The sequence below is a fragment of the Odocoileus virginianus genome, chromosome 2 (assembly GCF_023699985.2).
Source record: "Odocoileus virginianus isolate 20LAN1187 ecotype Illinois chromosome 2, Ovbor_1.2, whole genome shotgun sequence".
In the NCBI taxonomy this organism is placed as follows: domain Eukaryota; kingdom Metazoa; phylum Chordata; class Mammalia; order Artiodactyla; family Cervidae; genus Odocoileus; species Odocoileus virginianus.
The window spans coordinates 23,513,901-23,529,995 of NC_069675.1; the positions used below are offsets into that span (position 1 = coordinate 23,513,901).

General features: G+C 56.6%; 1 protein-coding gene and 1 long non-coding RNA gene across 3 annotated transcripts; one reads left to right on the plus strand and one right to left on the minus strand.

Annotated features, from left to right (window-relative positions):
- The first annotated feature begins 2,097 nt into the window (after nt 1–2,097).
- On the plus strand, nt 2,098–12,204 carry PKDCC (protein kinase domain containing, cytoplasmic). Of its 2 annotated transcripts, none has more exons than XM_070477375.1 (7): nt 2,098–2,942; nt 7,033–7,155; nt 7,834–8,018; nt 8,669–8,748; nt 8,974–9,081; nt 10,960–11,133; nt 11,342–12,204. In XM_070477375.1, exons 1-7 carry the CDS (start codon nt 2,304–2,306, stop codon nt 11,425–11,427), a joined length of 1,395 nt encoding a protein of 464 aa, XP_070333476.1. In that variant the 5' UTR covers nt 2,098–2,303; the 3' UTR covers nt 11,428–12,204. The 2 variants fall into 2 exon arrangements, with proteins under 2 accessions (XP_070333476.1, XP_020726988.2); XM_020871329.2 differs by having other exon boundaries at nt 2,100–2,942; nt 7,747–8,018.
- Nucleotides 12,205–12,309: 105 nt separating this feature from the next.
- LOC110123423 (uncharacterized) lies at nt 12,310–16,046 on the minus strand. Its single transcript, XR_002309523.2, has 3 exons — nt 15,786–16,046; nt 14,181–14,528; nt 12,310–14,083 (listed from the first exon to the last, which is right to left on the minus strand). It is a non-coding gene; the product is annotated as an uncharacterized lncRNA (long non-coding RNA).
- Nucleotides 16,047–16,095: the final 49 nt, after the last annotated feature.

Here is a 16,095-nt window from a genome sequence, read left to right on the forward strand (position 1 = left end):
AAGAGTTCTCTGGAAGGGAGGCAGAGCCTCGGGATGGTAACTCTGTCCTTCCAGAATCCCTAGTCCTCCCCAGCAGAGAAGCCTCTGAGACAAGTAATGAGTTAGTGGCTCAGTCATGTCCGACTCTTTGGGACCCCGTGGACTGTAGCCCACCAGGCTCCTCTGTCCATGGGGATTCTCCAGCCAAGAATACTGGAATGCGTTGCCATTCCCTTCTCCAGGGGATCTTCCCAACCCAGGGTTCAAACCCCAGTCTCCTGTGTTGTAGGCAGATTCTTCACTGTCTGAGCCACTGGGGTAAGGAAATGTCCATATTGGGGTCACAGAGGAAGAGATGTTTTCCCTGACTCAGACGTGGGCCAGGAGGCCTCGGGATCCGCAAGGCTCCCCTCTTCCCGAGGGAGCGGGCTTGGACCGTGGCTGAGTGTGAGGGGAATGTTTGCTGTTTGCTGCTGCTCCCTGTTGACTTTAGCCAGTAGCTCTGTTTACAAACCCAGGTTGGTTTTCCCAGCACAGTTAATTAGACCAAAGACATCTGGTGTGAGGGCTGGGGAGGGCATCTGCTCAGAGCCTTCCCCCACAACCAGCAGCCAAGGGCCAGGGCAGGGCAGAGCGGCTAAACAGGACCAGACCAAACTCTACCGAACCCAAGGTTCTCAGGAGAATGGAGGCTTCTCTCACTCTGCCCTTCTCCTGCTTGCTAAGTTAGACTGGACCCCAACTCTCCCAGTCTTAAGGGACCCTAGGAGTCAGGGCTGGATACCCCTACATCAGTGGGATCACAGGCTGGTGATGGAAGATTCAGAGCTGTCCTCTGCCCTTGCAGGTCCAAAAGAACCGGCCAGAGATTTCTGTCTTTCTTATCACACAGATTGCATTCAGAACTCATCACCCTCCTGGAGGAAAGATTTTCTAGGCCCTCCACCTCCTCCTGCCTCCTCTCGAGCTAATCTCTGACACTGCGAAGAAGAAAGAGATTAACCAGGAAAGGGCCGGGGGGCAGGAAGGTGCCCAAGAAGGGTGGGGGGATCCAGGTGGACAGTTTCAGGGCGCTGAGGAAGCGGAGGGCTGCGAGGGGGAGGGGCGGCGGCTTATCTCTCCCAGAAGGGGGGAGCTCACTCCAAACAACTAATGCACTGGCGTGTGAAAGCTCCTCAATTAGCGCTAATGATGCAATCAGGGAGGGAGGAGGAGGGACCAGAAGTTCTGCTGGAGTCAGCACCTACTTACACACATGCTACACACTCCCTTCCTCGGACACAGTGGCCCCTTCAGACACACAAATGCAACACGCTCCAGAGACAATCGGGACCACGCATGTCCGTGGGTACAAGTGCTCTCTGTACAAATTACTAGCCAGAGTAAAGTTCGTGATCCGCGGCTAACGTCTGTCTGCGGGAATCCCCGGGGCAGGGGTTCGATGTGGGGCTTTGGGGACAAGGAAAATCAGAAAAACTTGGTAGGGGAGATGGAAGAGGGCATCTCATGATTTTTCTTCGGATCCCAGAGTTCCCATCCTACGGGCGCTCGCAGGTGCCAGCCCCTGAGCGCCCGCCTCCCCATCCCTGGCCCCCAAATCCGCGACTAAGCGATGAGCAGCGCCCCCCGCGTGAGGCGGGCCCCACGCCCCTTCCCCGCGCCCAGCCAGCCCCACGACCCCGGGTTCCAGGGAGGGCGCACCCCGGACCCAGCTGCTCGTCCCTTCCGGAACCCGTTACCCGCCGGCCTCGCCCCTCCGTCTGCTCCCCCACCCTGCCCCGCCGGCTCAGTTGACCGCCTCCCGAACCCGTTATCTGGCCGCCCCGGCCCCGTTATCCGCCCTCGCTCTGGGTCCGATCCCTCCGGCTCGTTCCGGGGCCGCCGCCGCCCCCTCCGTTGCTCCCCCGGCGGGCGATCCAGGGCCGCGCGCTGGGCAGGGCCGGAGCCGCCTCCGAGCCGCTTCTCAGGCCGGGACGGCCGCGGGAGGAGGTCCCGCTGTCAGTCAGCGGGGAAGGCCGGGCCGGCCGGAGGGGGCGGCGCCGAGGACGGGCTCGGGCCGGGAGCTGGGAGGCGGAGGCGGAGGGGGCGGGGGCGGGGGCGGCTCCGGGCCTTATAAGCGGCGGGGGCAGGGCGAGAGGGAGGCAAGTGTCAGGCCGATGTGCCGCCCGCGAGGGGCCGGGGCCGGGGTCGGGGCCGCCGGGGCCATGCGCGTGGGCTGGGCAGGGGGCCGGCGGAGCGCAGAGCGGAGCCGCCTCGGAGCCTGAGCCTCCCGGGGCCGCGGCCGGGGAGCCGCGCGGGGCCGGCCGGCCGGGGGGAGGGGAGCGATGCGGCGCCGGCGGGCGGCCGTGGCCGCGGGTTTCTGCGCCTCCTTCCTGCTAGGCTCGGTCCTCAACGTGCTCTTCGCACCGGGCTCGGAGCCTCCACGGCCCGGCCAGTCCCCCGGGCCCTCGCCAGCCCCGGGCCCGGGCCGTCGCGGGGGCCGCGGGGAGCTGGCCCGGCAGATTCGAGCGCGCTACGAGGAGGTGCAGCGCTATTCCCGCGGGGGCCCCGGGCCCGGGGCCGGCCGGCCGGAGCGGCGGCGCCTTATGGACCTGGCTCCGGGCGGTCCGGGCCTGCAGCGTCCCCGGCCCCCGCGGGCCCGGCCCCTGCCCGACGGCGCTCCGGGCTGGCCCCCGGCTCCCGGCCCGGGCTCCCCTGGTCCGGGCCCGCGCCTGGGCTGCGCCGCGCTCCGCAACGTGTCCGGCGCGCAGTACTTGGGCTCCGGCTACACCAAGGCCGTGTACCGGGTCCGCCTGCCTGGCGGCGCGGCGGTGGCGCTCAAGGCGGTGGACTTCAGCGGCCACGATCTGGGCAGCTGCGTGCGCGAGTTCGGGGCGCGGAGGGGCTGCTATCGACTGGCGGCCCATAAGCTGCTCAAAGAGATGGTGCTGCTGGAGCGGCTGCGGCACCCCAACGTGCTGCAGGTACGAGGGTGCGGGTGCGGGGCTGAGGGTGCTGGCTGGACGTGCCCAGGTCCGGCCACTCTAGTTAGAAGAGAACCCTTGTTTTTACACATAAAGAAGCGGAGCCCCAGTGACTGTGCCAGGTTAAGCTGGGGGACAGAACCCGGTCCATGGCAGCCCCCCCTCCCCCCCCCCCCCCCCCCACCCTGCTTCTCACTCCTGGGTGGCCGTCCGGAGAGACTCCCGGGTTCCTCAGCTTCCACACCATAACTCTAGAAGACAGACCAGGACAGAGGGTTCCCAAAGTCAGGATGGGGATTGGGGTCCGTTTGGACTTAGGACCCTGCTTCTGGCTGGAGCTGGGGTGTTGAGCACCAGGGAAATGACCCCAAACCGAGACGCTGAACAGAGCTCATCCCTGAGTTAGGGGCACAGCTGCAGTGATCCGTTCACTTTCTTGATGGAATCTGAACCCCACTTCTCTCAACTTCCAAACAGTGAGTTGTCTGAAGGTGGAGTGGGACAGCAGATGGGGTTGGGAAGAGCTAGAAGACCAGGCTTGATTCCCCAAGAATATCTGGTACCCCACCCAGAAGCCACTGGAGGAACTGGAGGGGATTGGATAGTAGGCCCCAAAATGTATGGCCCTTCCTTGAGGAGACCCTGGACCTCAAAGTAGGCTTTGGGGAAGCCTTTGGGGGTCCTAGCTCAATGCTCAGGGGACAGGCTGAGGGTCTGAGAGTCACATTACCTGAGCAAATGTGGCCAAGAGACTGGAGGATTGAGAAGGCCAGATGCCCATGTTCCTACTAAATGGTACTCTGTCTCTCCCATTCACTGGGAAGCAGAGAGGAAAGATGAGACCCCACCTTGTCCCCTCCAGGCTAGACTGAGAGAGTGGGCCTCTCACAGTCCCAGCACTGCCCTAACACACCCACTTCCTCCTCTCCCCCAGCTCTCCTCCGTCCTTGAGTCAGTCCTGGGATTAGACAAACTGTTCTCTTTGCACATGTCTGAGCAGACGGAGAGGGGAATCCCTGACTGCTCCTGGCCCAGTGAACACAGGGTGTGTGCAGGCTCCCCAGCTGAGGAACCATGCCCACATCTTCCACCTCCCAGCCCACTCACATGAACCTTTCTGCACCCGGGAGAATGGAGCAAGAACCCAGGAGTCCCTCCGTCCTTTCCTCAGGAGTGAGATGGACCCCAGGTCTGGGCATTACAGAATAGTAGAGAGAAGTCAGAGAGCTATTGACACCACTGCTGGCTCCCAGGCTACCCCAGCCCTGATCAGACACGTTATCAACTGGGTCCTGGGCTCTGAACTGGTTGCAGAAAGTCAGGCAGAGCCAGCAGCTGTGGGTGGCTTGCCTGGTGGCATAGCTGACTCTGGAGCTGCAGGGAGTGAGCAGCTGGTTACGTGGCCATTCTAACTGGGAGGATCTAGTTCTCTTCCCTTCCCAGGGGCTCCTGGGAACTTTTTGGAAACTGGGGTGTCGGTCAGATTCCAAGGCAGTGGGGAAGGTCTTGAGTGTGTTAGCAGGATATTGAGTATTAGTTAATTAACTCAAGAACCCTTCCCTTATGACAGATTGGAGGTTTGCTGTGCTCTCCTGTCTCTTAAGCAACTAACTCCTCCTGCCCTCTCTTACCCAACCCAGACTTCAACACGAGCATCAGCTAACCACCCCCACATATATCACAGAATGGTCCTCCACTTTAATGTCAGGCCCCCACTACAATGCTGGAGGTGTCAAAGAAAAAAAATTATAACTGGTCTTCACTCAGTCCCTCTCTAGACCAAGACTGGGTTGGCTGTGTGACTCTTACAGGGTGGGAGACTGGGGTGAGTTGCCCTAAGACACAAGTGTTACAAGACGGGGAGGGTCCCAGGTCCTTTCTGTCCGGGGAGAGGTGAAAAGCTACCCTTACTTACAGGGAGGAAAAGGAACCTTGGGGTGAATTTAGGGACGGCTTTGGTAGGGGTCTCATCCCCAGACCCTCAGGCCAGTATCCCTCTGGCTTCTTCAGCAGTGCCACCTCTGCCTCCAAAGAGGGTCTTCTACCTGGGGGTCTTCTTGCTCAGGAGGCTTCCATTCTGGTGTGCAGGGAACTAGAAATAATGTGTTAATACCTCTTAATCATTTAAAATTTCAAAATTGTTCGACTGTTTGCTGCACTAGGGAGGAGCCAGAGAGTGCTTCCCGCTCCCGGAGGCTCCCGCCCCCTCTCTGGCAGCCCCAGAGTTGGCTCCGTGGGTGTTCAGACAGAAAGGCCCAGGACAGTTTGTCCCACTGGGCACTTCCCGGAGCTTGCTCTGGTCTCCGGCACTGCCCGGGTGGGATGTCTCCATCCATCTTCTGTGACCCCTCCCCAGCCCAGCTCTGACACACACAACACACGCACACACACACTCCCTCACGTGACAGATGCCTCTATAGCCCAGGGTCAAAGGGCACAAGGGTCTCTCCTCCCCTGCACCTCTGTCATTCTGGGGCCTCTGGCTTCAGATGGGGCCCCAGGCCTGCCTGGGCCCTGATTCTGGCCCTGCCAGAGTATATTTCTTCTCCCAGAGGAACAAAAGATGCGACTGAAATGCTCAGCCTCACGCTTCCTGGGGGGGTTAATGGTGTCTTTTTATTTTTTCCTGAGGGGTGTTGATTAATACCTCGTTAACAGCGCATTTAACGACCTCCGGGTGTTTAATAACCTTCAGAAGTTTCCCACAAAGGCTCAGACTCTGGGCAAGAAAATGAGAACCAGGCCCCAGGGCTGCTCCTTTTACCTCCCCCTACCGCTGCCCCCTTTGGGATCTGGGGCCTCCCCGGGCTGATGCGGGGTGGGGAGGGAAGAAGAGGAGGAGAGAAGAGGGCACCCGGGATTTCCCCCGATCCCCCAGGTCGCCACCCTAGTGATCTGAGATGTGTCTTCCCTCTTGCTGGCAGGACTGAGGCGGCTGGCTCCAGGGATGGGGGGCTAAAAGGTCCCTACTGGGATGGAAGGGAGATGTAGGGGCCTGGAGTGGAACCGCGAAGGGGGAAAGCCTGCAGGGACATCTAGCCCAGGGGCTTGGCTCTGCTGGTATCCACCCCACCCCCACCCCCATCGTTCAGCTCTCCTCTCTTCCTACTCTGGCCCTGACAACTTGGCCTTTGTGTTCCTGCCCCACAGGGTGCTGGGTGTTCTGAGCACCGGCTGATCCCTTAGCTGATGTGCAGCGAGGTGGGAAAGGCGGGAACAAGCAGGGCTCTCCATGGATCCTGGTTTAGGTGTCGGTGACAAAGTCAGGCTGTGTTTCCCAGAAGCCCCTGGCCAGCTGAGCTGGTACAAAGCCCCTCCCCCAGATCCTATGGAGTGGAAAGACCCTTGTGACCATGCCCTCAAAAAACAGTGACCTTCCCCAGGAACTCACTACTACCCCAGCTGATATGGGTCATCCCCTCACCCCCACCAACTATGCAAAGAACACCCAAGGGTTTGAGCTCTGGATTCTTTTTGTACTGATCAACACTTGTTACAAATCCTCAGGGAGATTGCTTTCCCTACAGAAAAACCAGAGCAAAGGAAAAATGAAGGTGCCTGTAAGTGGAAATGATGAAGCAAAGACAAGGATTAGAGCAGGGAAGGAGGTACAACAGCCATTTGTTGGTTTGCCAGTTAGCAAATGGTACTCTTGGAAAAAACAAGGCTGTGGAATCAGAGTGACATATATTTAAATCCTAGCTCCTGCATTTCTTAGCTGTGTGACCTTATGGAGGTAATTTCACCTCTCTGAGTTGGTTTCCTCACATGGAAATTGGAGATACTAATAGTACCAACTATGCCCTTTTAGGTTAGTCTAAGAATTGAGTTATGCATGTAAAACCTTTAGCACAGTGCCTGGCACATGGTTATCACATGGTGCTCAGACCTGCCCATTTACCTGAGTGGCCAGAGGTGCTGCTAGAACAGTGGGCTAGAGCGCAGGCTTCCCAGGCAGAGTTGCTATTCCCCTCTGGCCTGAGCTGAAGCAGAGACCTAGGGGTGGGAGGGTGGGGGCATCTGACAACCCAGCCCTTCCTCGTCCCTTTCCCTACCCTGTGACCTCATGACCCGCCTGGGCCTCTTTCAGCTCTATGGCTACTGCTACCAGGACAGTGAGGACATCCCAGACACGCTGACCACCATCACGGAGCTGGGCGCCCCTGTGGAGATGATCCAGCTGCTGCAGACCTCCTGGGAGGATCGCTTCCGAGTGAGCAGGGAGGAGGGCCAGTTGGCCCTGGGCTCCTGGCTGGGATGGTGCTCCCTTAGAAGGTCAGCTCTCCCGAGCAGCTTGGACTCCTCCTTAGTTGAAGGAGGGAGGAGGGAAGGATGCCACGAAGTTGACTCAGCCATCAGTCAAAGGGTTAAAAAAAAAACAAGGCAGAGAGGATCCTGGTTTTGTACTCCTGGTCCACACAAACACACCCCCTCAGCCTGGCTGCAGGAGGGCCAGTGTCCTAGGTCTCGAAATATCTTAAGGTCATCTTGGCCTGCCCTCTATTTGCATGCACTGGCCGGAACCCACACTGAGATGCAACTTCAAGGAGGAGTCCCCCGGTTTCCCTTGCCTGTTTCCCCACTTTCTCCATGTTACCCTCAGGTTAGGCCAGCCATGGGGTCGTAGAAAATCACTGGTTTGCTCCGTAAGGTCCCAGGCCTCAGCCCTTAGTGAACACTCGAGCCTCTAAGAGAAAGGCAAACGCCCCCAGCTCAGTCCAGAGCCTCAGAGGAGGGCACCCTGGAGCTCCCAGGCTCTCCTCCCTGGAGAAAAGCAGTGAGCAGTCCGGTGTCTGCCCCTCAGATCTGCCTGAGCCTGGGCCGCCTCCTCCACCACCTGGCCCACTCCCCGCTGGGCTCGGTCACCCTGCTGGACTTCCGCCCCCGACAGTTTGTGCTGGTGGACGGGGAGCTGAAGGTGACAGATCTGGACGATGCTCGTGTGGAGGAGACGCCGTGCACAGGCAACGCCGACTGCACACTCGAGTTCCCAGCCAGGAACTTCACCCTGCCCTGCTCTGCGCAGGGCTGGTGCGAGGCCATGAATGAGAAACGCAACCTCTACAACGCCTACAGGTAACCTCCACCCCCACGCAGGAGGACCAGCGAGGGGCCCCAGGGGGCAAGGCAGGGAGGGGAGCTCACACGGGGTCCAGGAGACTGCCATGACCAATGAGGTGCCAGGGGCAGGGAAAGGCTCCCCCACGTCCAGAAGGGAACAGGCAGGCTCCTGACCATGAAGCTAAAAATAGTCAGCTCCAAGGAGAATCCGGGTTGGGGGAGGCAGCTGGAGGCTTCTTAAAATAGTGTCAGACTCAGCCTAGGGCTGGTGGGAGGGCCCTGCCCCTTCCTCCCGGGCCCTTCACTTGTGGAAGCTCCTCATAGAGCCAACCCATGCAAGTTGGTTCTGACACAGGTCAACCTGGGGGATAATGTGGGGCTGAGGGGTGGACAGGTCCCCAGAAGGGATGGGGAAAACACACCTCAGACTTCAATTTGGTGTGAAGTTACTGGTGCCCTTAGCATGTGCCCAGACTCCAACAGGGCACATGCTGAATTGACTCCTTAGTCTGAATCAACCCTTAGGCACCCTCTGGAGCTATATGGGTGAGATGGTTAGCCCAAGGGATCGGGCTCCCTAGTGAGATTGGGGTTCTGTCCCAAGTTGGGGTAGAGGAAGGCTATGTCCCCGCTGATTTTGAGCCCCTGATTTCTCTCGGCCCCAGGTTTTTCTTCACATACCTCCTGCCCCACAGTGCCCCGCCTTCACTCCGGCCCCTGCTGGACAGCATCGTCAACGCCACAGGTGAGCACTGCCTCCCATCACCTTGTCCCCCACGCCTCCAGCAAGCGTGGGAACAAGGATGGCCCAGGACGGCACACAGTCCAGAAACATCACTTCCCAAAGTAGATTCTTTGGCAAACCCCCGCCCCAGTCCTACTGTCATCAGGGCCCAGGCTCCAGAGTTGGGGTGGGTGGGGGTGGGGAGGGAGCCCAGGTGCCCTCTTAGAGCCACACTGCGCTCTGCAGGAGAGCTCAGCTGGGGGGTGGACGAGACCCTGGCCCAGCTGGAGAAGGTGCTCCACCTGTACCGGAGCGGGCAGTATCTGCAGAACTCCACCGCGGGCAGCCAAGCCGGTGAGTGGCCCCTGTAGGGATTCAGGGGCAGGGAAGGTGGGGAGCGGTTCGAGGAGAGTGATCCCCCTAGTCGGGGAAGTGGCTCAACCTCCCTTTGAGACTCACTTGGAGTGATGCAGAGAGACTGCTTGGCCTTCACTCAGAGATCTTCCCTCTGAGCTACAACTCTGTATGTGTGTGTTAGTCACTCAGTAGTATCCGACTCTTTGCAACCCTGTGAACTGTAGCTCACCAGGCTCCTCCGTCCGTGTGATTCTCCAGGCATGAATACTGGAGTGAGTTGCCATTTCCTTCTCCGGGGATCTTCCCGACCCAGGGATCAAACCTTGGTCTTCCACATTGCAGGCAGATTCCTTACCATCTGAGCCACCAGGGATGCCCAGGAATAACTATAATTCTGCCTTGAACTGGGGGTTGGGCTCTGACACCCCTTCTCTGGGTGGCTGCAAAGCTCATTCTGTATTGTGTGTACTTTCAGCAAGTTACTTACACCTTGAGCCTCACTTCCCTCATCTGTGAATTGGGTTCAGCATTACCTGCCTCACAGAATTCTTCCGGGGAGTAGATGATAGGTGAAACAGGGAGTAAATGATAGGTGAAACGTGTGAAAGCAGTTAACTCGTTTCCTCTTACACAACTGGAACACAGTCTATGTCTCTTTCCTTCCTCACCCTTCTGGGGCTAGGAGGACGGCTGGAGGTGGAGAGGGCTCCACCTGATACCAGTTAAGAAGCCCCTGAGCAGAGAGAGAATTCCAGTCACGACTTGCAGGCTGCGTGGTCCCTCCGCTGAGGCCCTGGGGTTTAGCATGGTTGGCAGGGGGCGAGGGATGGGCAGCCTCCGTATTCAAGGAGCTCTGGCCAGTCTTAGGGGTGGGGGAGCCCTCGTTAGCCCTGTAAATAAAGTTTAACGAGGTGAACAATGGCTGGCTCTGTCCCTGAGGACGCCGTTTATGGGGCTATAAATCACAGCCTGCCCTGGACTTTGGTCTAGTCCCTGTAGAAGAAGGAGGCAGGAAGGCGGGGTGGCCAAGACCCAGGGCTTCTGCATTATCAGTCTGGAGCTGGGGCTCCCCAGGCAGCAGGAAAGACTCGAGTGAACAGGAGGCCTGCAGCAAGGCAGCTTCCGGATTGAGGAGTTTTCAGAGCCTCGGGGGGCTCTTTCTGTGAAATGGGAAGATTTCATATTCTTTCTCCAGCCTCTGCCCCAAACACTCAAGTTGTGGATTCCTAAATGGTAATTCTTTGTGTTTTACATTCATCTGCATGCCTCTGAACTTCAAAAACTTGCGACTGACCCCCCGCTACCCAAGGAGCTGGCCTAACCCTCTCTCCAAGGCCAGAAGGAAATGGGACCAAGGGCAGCTGGAAACTCTTGCTCCTCAAAGTGTGGTCTGCAGACCAGCAGTGCCCGAAGCTGGTTGGAAATGCCAGTTCCCCATCCCCACCCCAGACCTTCAGAATCAGAATCTGCATTTTCACAAGATTCCTGAAGATTCACCTGCACACTGAAGTTTGGGAAGCCCAGCTTTAAACGTCTAAAATGTTCTAAGCTCAGCAACCAGCCTGGACAACCAGTAGCTCTGTCTGTGTGCGTTCGTCCCATACATGTGCCCACTGTCACACGCAGCCTAAATCACTTGTATGCCCTTAGATTTGGGAGATATGTATCTCACAAAAGGTAACCTGAGCTTTGCCTTTCCTGAGTGGTCATCCCAGTTCCACAGTGGTAGCTGCCTGCATCTCCATGCTAGGAAGACTGGGCTGGGTTTTAGACTACATCTGAGAAATGGGTCTCCTAGCCCTTTAAGGAAAGTGGTCCCAGCCCTCACCCCTGGCCACACGAAGTTCTCACTTGAGCTCCATCTCCAACCTACAGAGTACCAGCGCCTCCCCGACAGTACTATCTCCCAGGAGGACTACCGATGCTGGCCGTCCTACCACCACGGAGGCTGCCTCCTCTCAGTATTCAACCTGGCCGAGGCCGTGGACATCTGTGAGAACCACGCCCAGTGCCAGGCCTTTGTGGTCACCAACCAGACCACCTGGACAGGTGAGCCAGCGGGAAAGGACATCCTGCAGGAGGTGACCAGACTCCCCAGAAGAGACTGACGGGTAGTGGTGGGTCCCCATCAGAAGCCAGAAACAATGAGAAGACAAGGCTGAGGGGATGAGAGACAAGTGTCCTTGTGTTAGGGAGAGTGGCCCTGACTCCAGGGAGAGAAACATCCAGTCTTGTTACCTCTCACTCCTGCCTCCAGGTCGGCAACTGGTCTTTTTCAAGACAGGATGGAGCCACGTGGTCCCTGATCCCAGCAAGACCACATATGTGAGGGTCTCTGGCTGAGCCATCGGCAGGCTCCGCTGACCATCCCCGCCAGCTGGGCTTGCCCGTGACTTGCCCTAGCAGCACTGCATGTCACGTGGGCACCCCTGCAGACCAAGCTGACAGCCCAGACAGACCGAGGTCACCAGGACAACGTGCAATAATGCCAAATGTTAAAAATGTGAGTTTACCAGTCTAGGTCTGGGGCTGCTGGCTCCAGGGCCAGGAATCGGGGGGAGGGAGCCGACTGCCCCTCTCACCGTCTCGGCTGCCAGCGGGGCTCAGGCTGGTCTCCCCACTGGGGGCTCCGCCCCTCAATGGGGACAGTTGCATGGGCAGCCCCATCACTGTGTTTGTAGTGTGAGAATGTAGCCATGGCCCAGCAGAGGCCGCGAGGGGACAATCGGTCATGGAGCGTTGTCTTAGCCAAGCTCCTGAGCGGAGACTTGAAGGGATGCTCCAAGATGTGGGCGACTCTGTGCCCCAGGGCGGCTGCCTCTGGGAACCCAACAGGGGGCGCCTGCAGCCAGCCCAGGGGCACAGACAGAGGAGCACACAGGTATGAGCCAAGTCGTGGGTTGAGGAGCAGGTAGCAGTTTGAGCCAGGACCTGGGGCGGGGGTGGGGCCGGGGCCTTTCTGCCTCATTTGCTTTCAGTGAAAGCCGCAAAGCAGCCAAAACCAGCCTCTCCCCCGTCCTGGAGTTTGTATATCCAGAAGCTTTTGTACTTCTTGTTCATTAAAATGTCTATTTTTGTAAAAAAAATAAAATCGATTAATAAAATGACATTTCACGGCAACGACTGATCTCACCAGCCACAGTTTCTTGGCCTGACTTACTTGTGCTCAGTTATGTCCCTGGTGTGTGTCTGGGAGTTGGGGGAGGAGTAGTGTGTGACAAAGAAGTGAAATCTCCATGGCGGACACTGAAGTTTGCAAAATGTGTTTTCAAGCCCTGCACCCATGGCTTCCATCTCCCTCTTTGGTCCTCCACGTCCTTGTCCTGACCAAAGACATGAGGAACCCCTTCCCCTAACAAAGTTAGAATTTTAATGTCAGCCATGCCAGGGGACCCTGGGCAGTCTCCAATCTGGTTGGCTTTGCCTTGGTGGAGGGGTTGGTCCTGGCCATTATCACCATATGGTAAAGCACGCTTTTCTTTTTCAGAGCCTTTATTTTCTTTTCTTTGAGCAAGAAATAAATATGTGGAAGGTGGGGAGACAGCAAAGTCCATGGAAAGCCCAGCCTCTTCATGGGTTTTGAGAGAGAGGGTCTAACAGGGCAAGGCCCGAGTCCGTGGAGGCCCAGAGTGAAAAGGTTCAAGATCACACCGAGGCCAGAGAGAGCCCCGGCATGGATACAAGTCATCTTTTTTTTTTTAATAGTAATTATTGTTTAAAGCTGTGTGATTCTGTTTTGTTTGACTTAATTTTTCTTTATCTTTTGGCTGCACCATGCGGCCTGGGATCTTAGTTCCCTGACCAGGAACTGAACCTGTGTCTCTTGCTGTGGAAGCATGGAGTGTAAACCACTGGACCACCAATGAAGTCTCTGGATGCAAGTCTTCTAACTTAAGATCCCATGTCTTCTCTCCTATACACCATTCTACTTCTAGAATATTCTCAAAGTGCACACGCCTTTGAGGGCTTTAAAAGGAATAACCAAACCTTACCTCAGAACCTGATTTCTTCTCACCAGATGTGCATAATTTCTTAGGCACAGGTTGTCCCCTTAGTTTTAAGTAATTGAGGAGCTGATGTTAGTCCTGGAGTCCTCATTATGGAGCCGCTCAGATCCTCAAAGTTGTACCTCAGCACCACCATTCCCAGCCAACACACACTACATCCTGCCTCTGGTTACTGAGGCTCAGTGACTGTGGAGAGTAGGGAGCATCAGAGGCTCTGCAGAACCTCACTTCATGATTCAACCTAGCCGGGTCCTGCCCATACTCATCACCCTCAGACCCCACCCCTCCAAGGAGGAGTTTGACTTCCACCAGCCTCCATACCCCTTTCCTCAGCTGAATTCATGCGCTGCCACACGTGTAGCCTGCCCTGTGCCAGCCAGTGTTAGAGTTTACACTGCCCTCTGTTCTTCTCCAACTGCCCACCAATCTGTGGAGCTCTGACAGTGGGAGAACCACACCACCATGCTGGGCCCAAGGAGGTACCACCAGGCTCGGGCAGCAAGGTCTGCAGGGTCTGTGCCATCCACAGGGAAGCAAAGACCATGGTGACAGCAGAGAGGCCCACAGGGCTCAGGAACTGAGGAAAGAAGGCTGAAGATTAACCCACCACTGCCTTCTGGGCTTCTAGAAGTTTCCAGATGAGGAGTTTACTGGCCTGTGGGGAGGGACAGTCTTTGGCCTCGGCAAGCCACGATTATCATTCCAGTTTTACAGACCTGAAAACTGAAGCCCAGGTCACAGCTGCAAAGGGATTTAGGAGGCATTCAAACCTAGGCCAACCTTCCAAGCCTGTCCTGGGAGAAGAATGAAGTTAGAGTCAGGGAGCCCATACTCTGAGTGATGCCAGACTCAAATGGAGGTCCAAAGGGCGTTAAACCTTTTCCAAAAGACTCACCTGCAGGTGGTAAAGGCTTAGCAAACAGCTTTTTCCTCAGTGAGTGAGCCTTAACTCCAAACCCATATCTGGGGGGCAAAAATGGCCAGACTCAGTCCTGCAGAATAGAAAGCAGCGTTTGTAGCCAGGGTTGAAGAGGGTAATGAGTGACAGCCAAATCGTCCCTCCCCCCACAGCCTTTTCCATGTAGCCACCTGTGAGCCTGGAAGAAGTTCAGTTCCTGGGAACATCTTGTCCCCTTCCTGCAGAAGCCAGATCCATCGCTTTCCACCCCGAAGTCTATGTTCTCTCCTCTCCTCTGCACAGCCAGTGACACCAAGACCCAGCGCATGGAAGAAATGCATTCGTCCAACGAAGCCTCAGGTGTTGGTCCCAGAGGAAGGAGGTGGGTCTTTCCCAGGGCTGGCAGAGTAGGAAAAACATCAGAGGGCCTATGATGCCGCAAGGCCCCCAGGAGGCTCTGGAGGAACTCTGGCCAGTCTTTCTCTCTGCTCACTGTGTGGTCTGGGCTGTGATGACTCTCCAAGCCTCCATCTCCTTATCTGCAAATTTCAGAATTATGATACCCACTTCATAGCAGTGTTACGGGCATTGAATGAAATTACGTACAGAAAACTCAACTAGTGTCAGCACACAGTGCTTAAGAAACACTGACTGATATTGTCATTGTTACTGATATGAGTGTGTTGACCCCTCCATGTTCTTCCATGACCTGGCGTACAAGAGGATCCAGGTCAGCTGGCGTGGACCCAGGCACACCTGGACTGTCCCCCAACCCTCCACCTCCACCAGGGAACTCTGGAGGAGGTGGAGCCAGGCTCCCCGGGTCATTGCCCTGGATGCTGAGTGTGTGGCAGATAGAAGCGGGAAGAGGATTAACATGAAAGCAGAAAATGGGATTAGCAGGCACAAGATAATGTGCCCACCCACCCTTGTCCATAACAACAGCTTCTTTTACTCTGTGGCTTCTGGAAACCAGAGTTTGGGAGGCTTGGTTGCCCCTTGGTGCCAACGAAGAGCTGGGAAGAAGCTTGGTGGGCTTTGAACGCGGGACTACTCAGTTGGCCTGAAAGAGGGGCCCCGCTGCCTTTACATGTACTTTCTGGTCTAATCCTCATGGCACCTGTGAGACCAGTGATGTCCCAGAGAGATGAGGAGCTGGAATTCAAGCCTAGGTGGTCACTTCTGAAACTGTATGGTCCTTCCCCTCTACCACTGTCTCACCCAGGAGCGCAGAGCCACCTTGAACCCAAGAGATCAATGATCTGCCTCTTCCCTTGGGAATTTCCAGACCTACACTCTACCTTTGATGAGAAACCCAAAGAGTAATTTAAGGAGACCTGGCCCTCCCCTCTGGCCTCATCCCTTTGCAGCGTATGGGCTTAGGGCAACTAAGCCCCAACCAGCGATGGAACCCATGTCCCCTGCATTGGAACACAGATTCTTAACCACTGGACCACCAGGGAAGTCCCAGGCCTGGGCATTTTTAAAGTACTCCTTTGAGGCCTGTCATGCAGTATTTTAATTTCGCTTATTCACCTCTCTGTGAATTTAAGCCAGAGCTACCCCCTTGAGTGGAGAAAGAGCTCCATCAGTCCCAACTATGTGAAGGAGACGGACCAGGATACTTCTCCAAATCACCTCTCAAGCCCTAGTGGATCTTCGATGACCATGTAGGGAGAAGTTCATTTTCCACCTCATTCCAGAAACCAGATCAAGGCCCCTTTCAGCTTTGTTTTTCGGGACAGTGACCCCTCGTCCTCCTGCCCCATCCTACCCAGCCCCCCACAGACTCTCACCTGCCCTCCACTGGCCTCCTCCCAGCTCCAGGAGTCTCTCCTGAGTTGCAGTGACAAGACCTCCTCTCTCCCACCCATGTCAATCAACAGGAAACAGAGCACCAGGAACATTGGGTATTTCTACAAATGTGTGGGTACAAAGGAACCCCATGGGGATGGTGCAATAACCTGGAACTAGTAGTGGTAGAGCTGTGACAGACTCTACCCAAGGGAAGGAGTAGTATCTGCTATCAGAGCTCGGGAGAACCCAGGAGGACTCAGGTGACCACAGAACACCACCAGACATGATGACCTCACAAAGAGGGCCCCA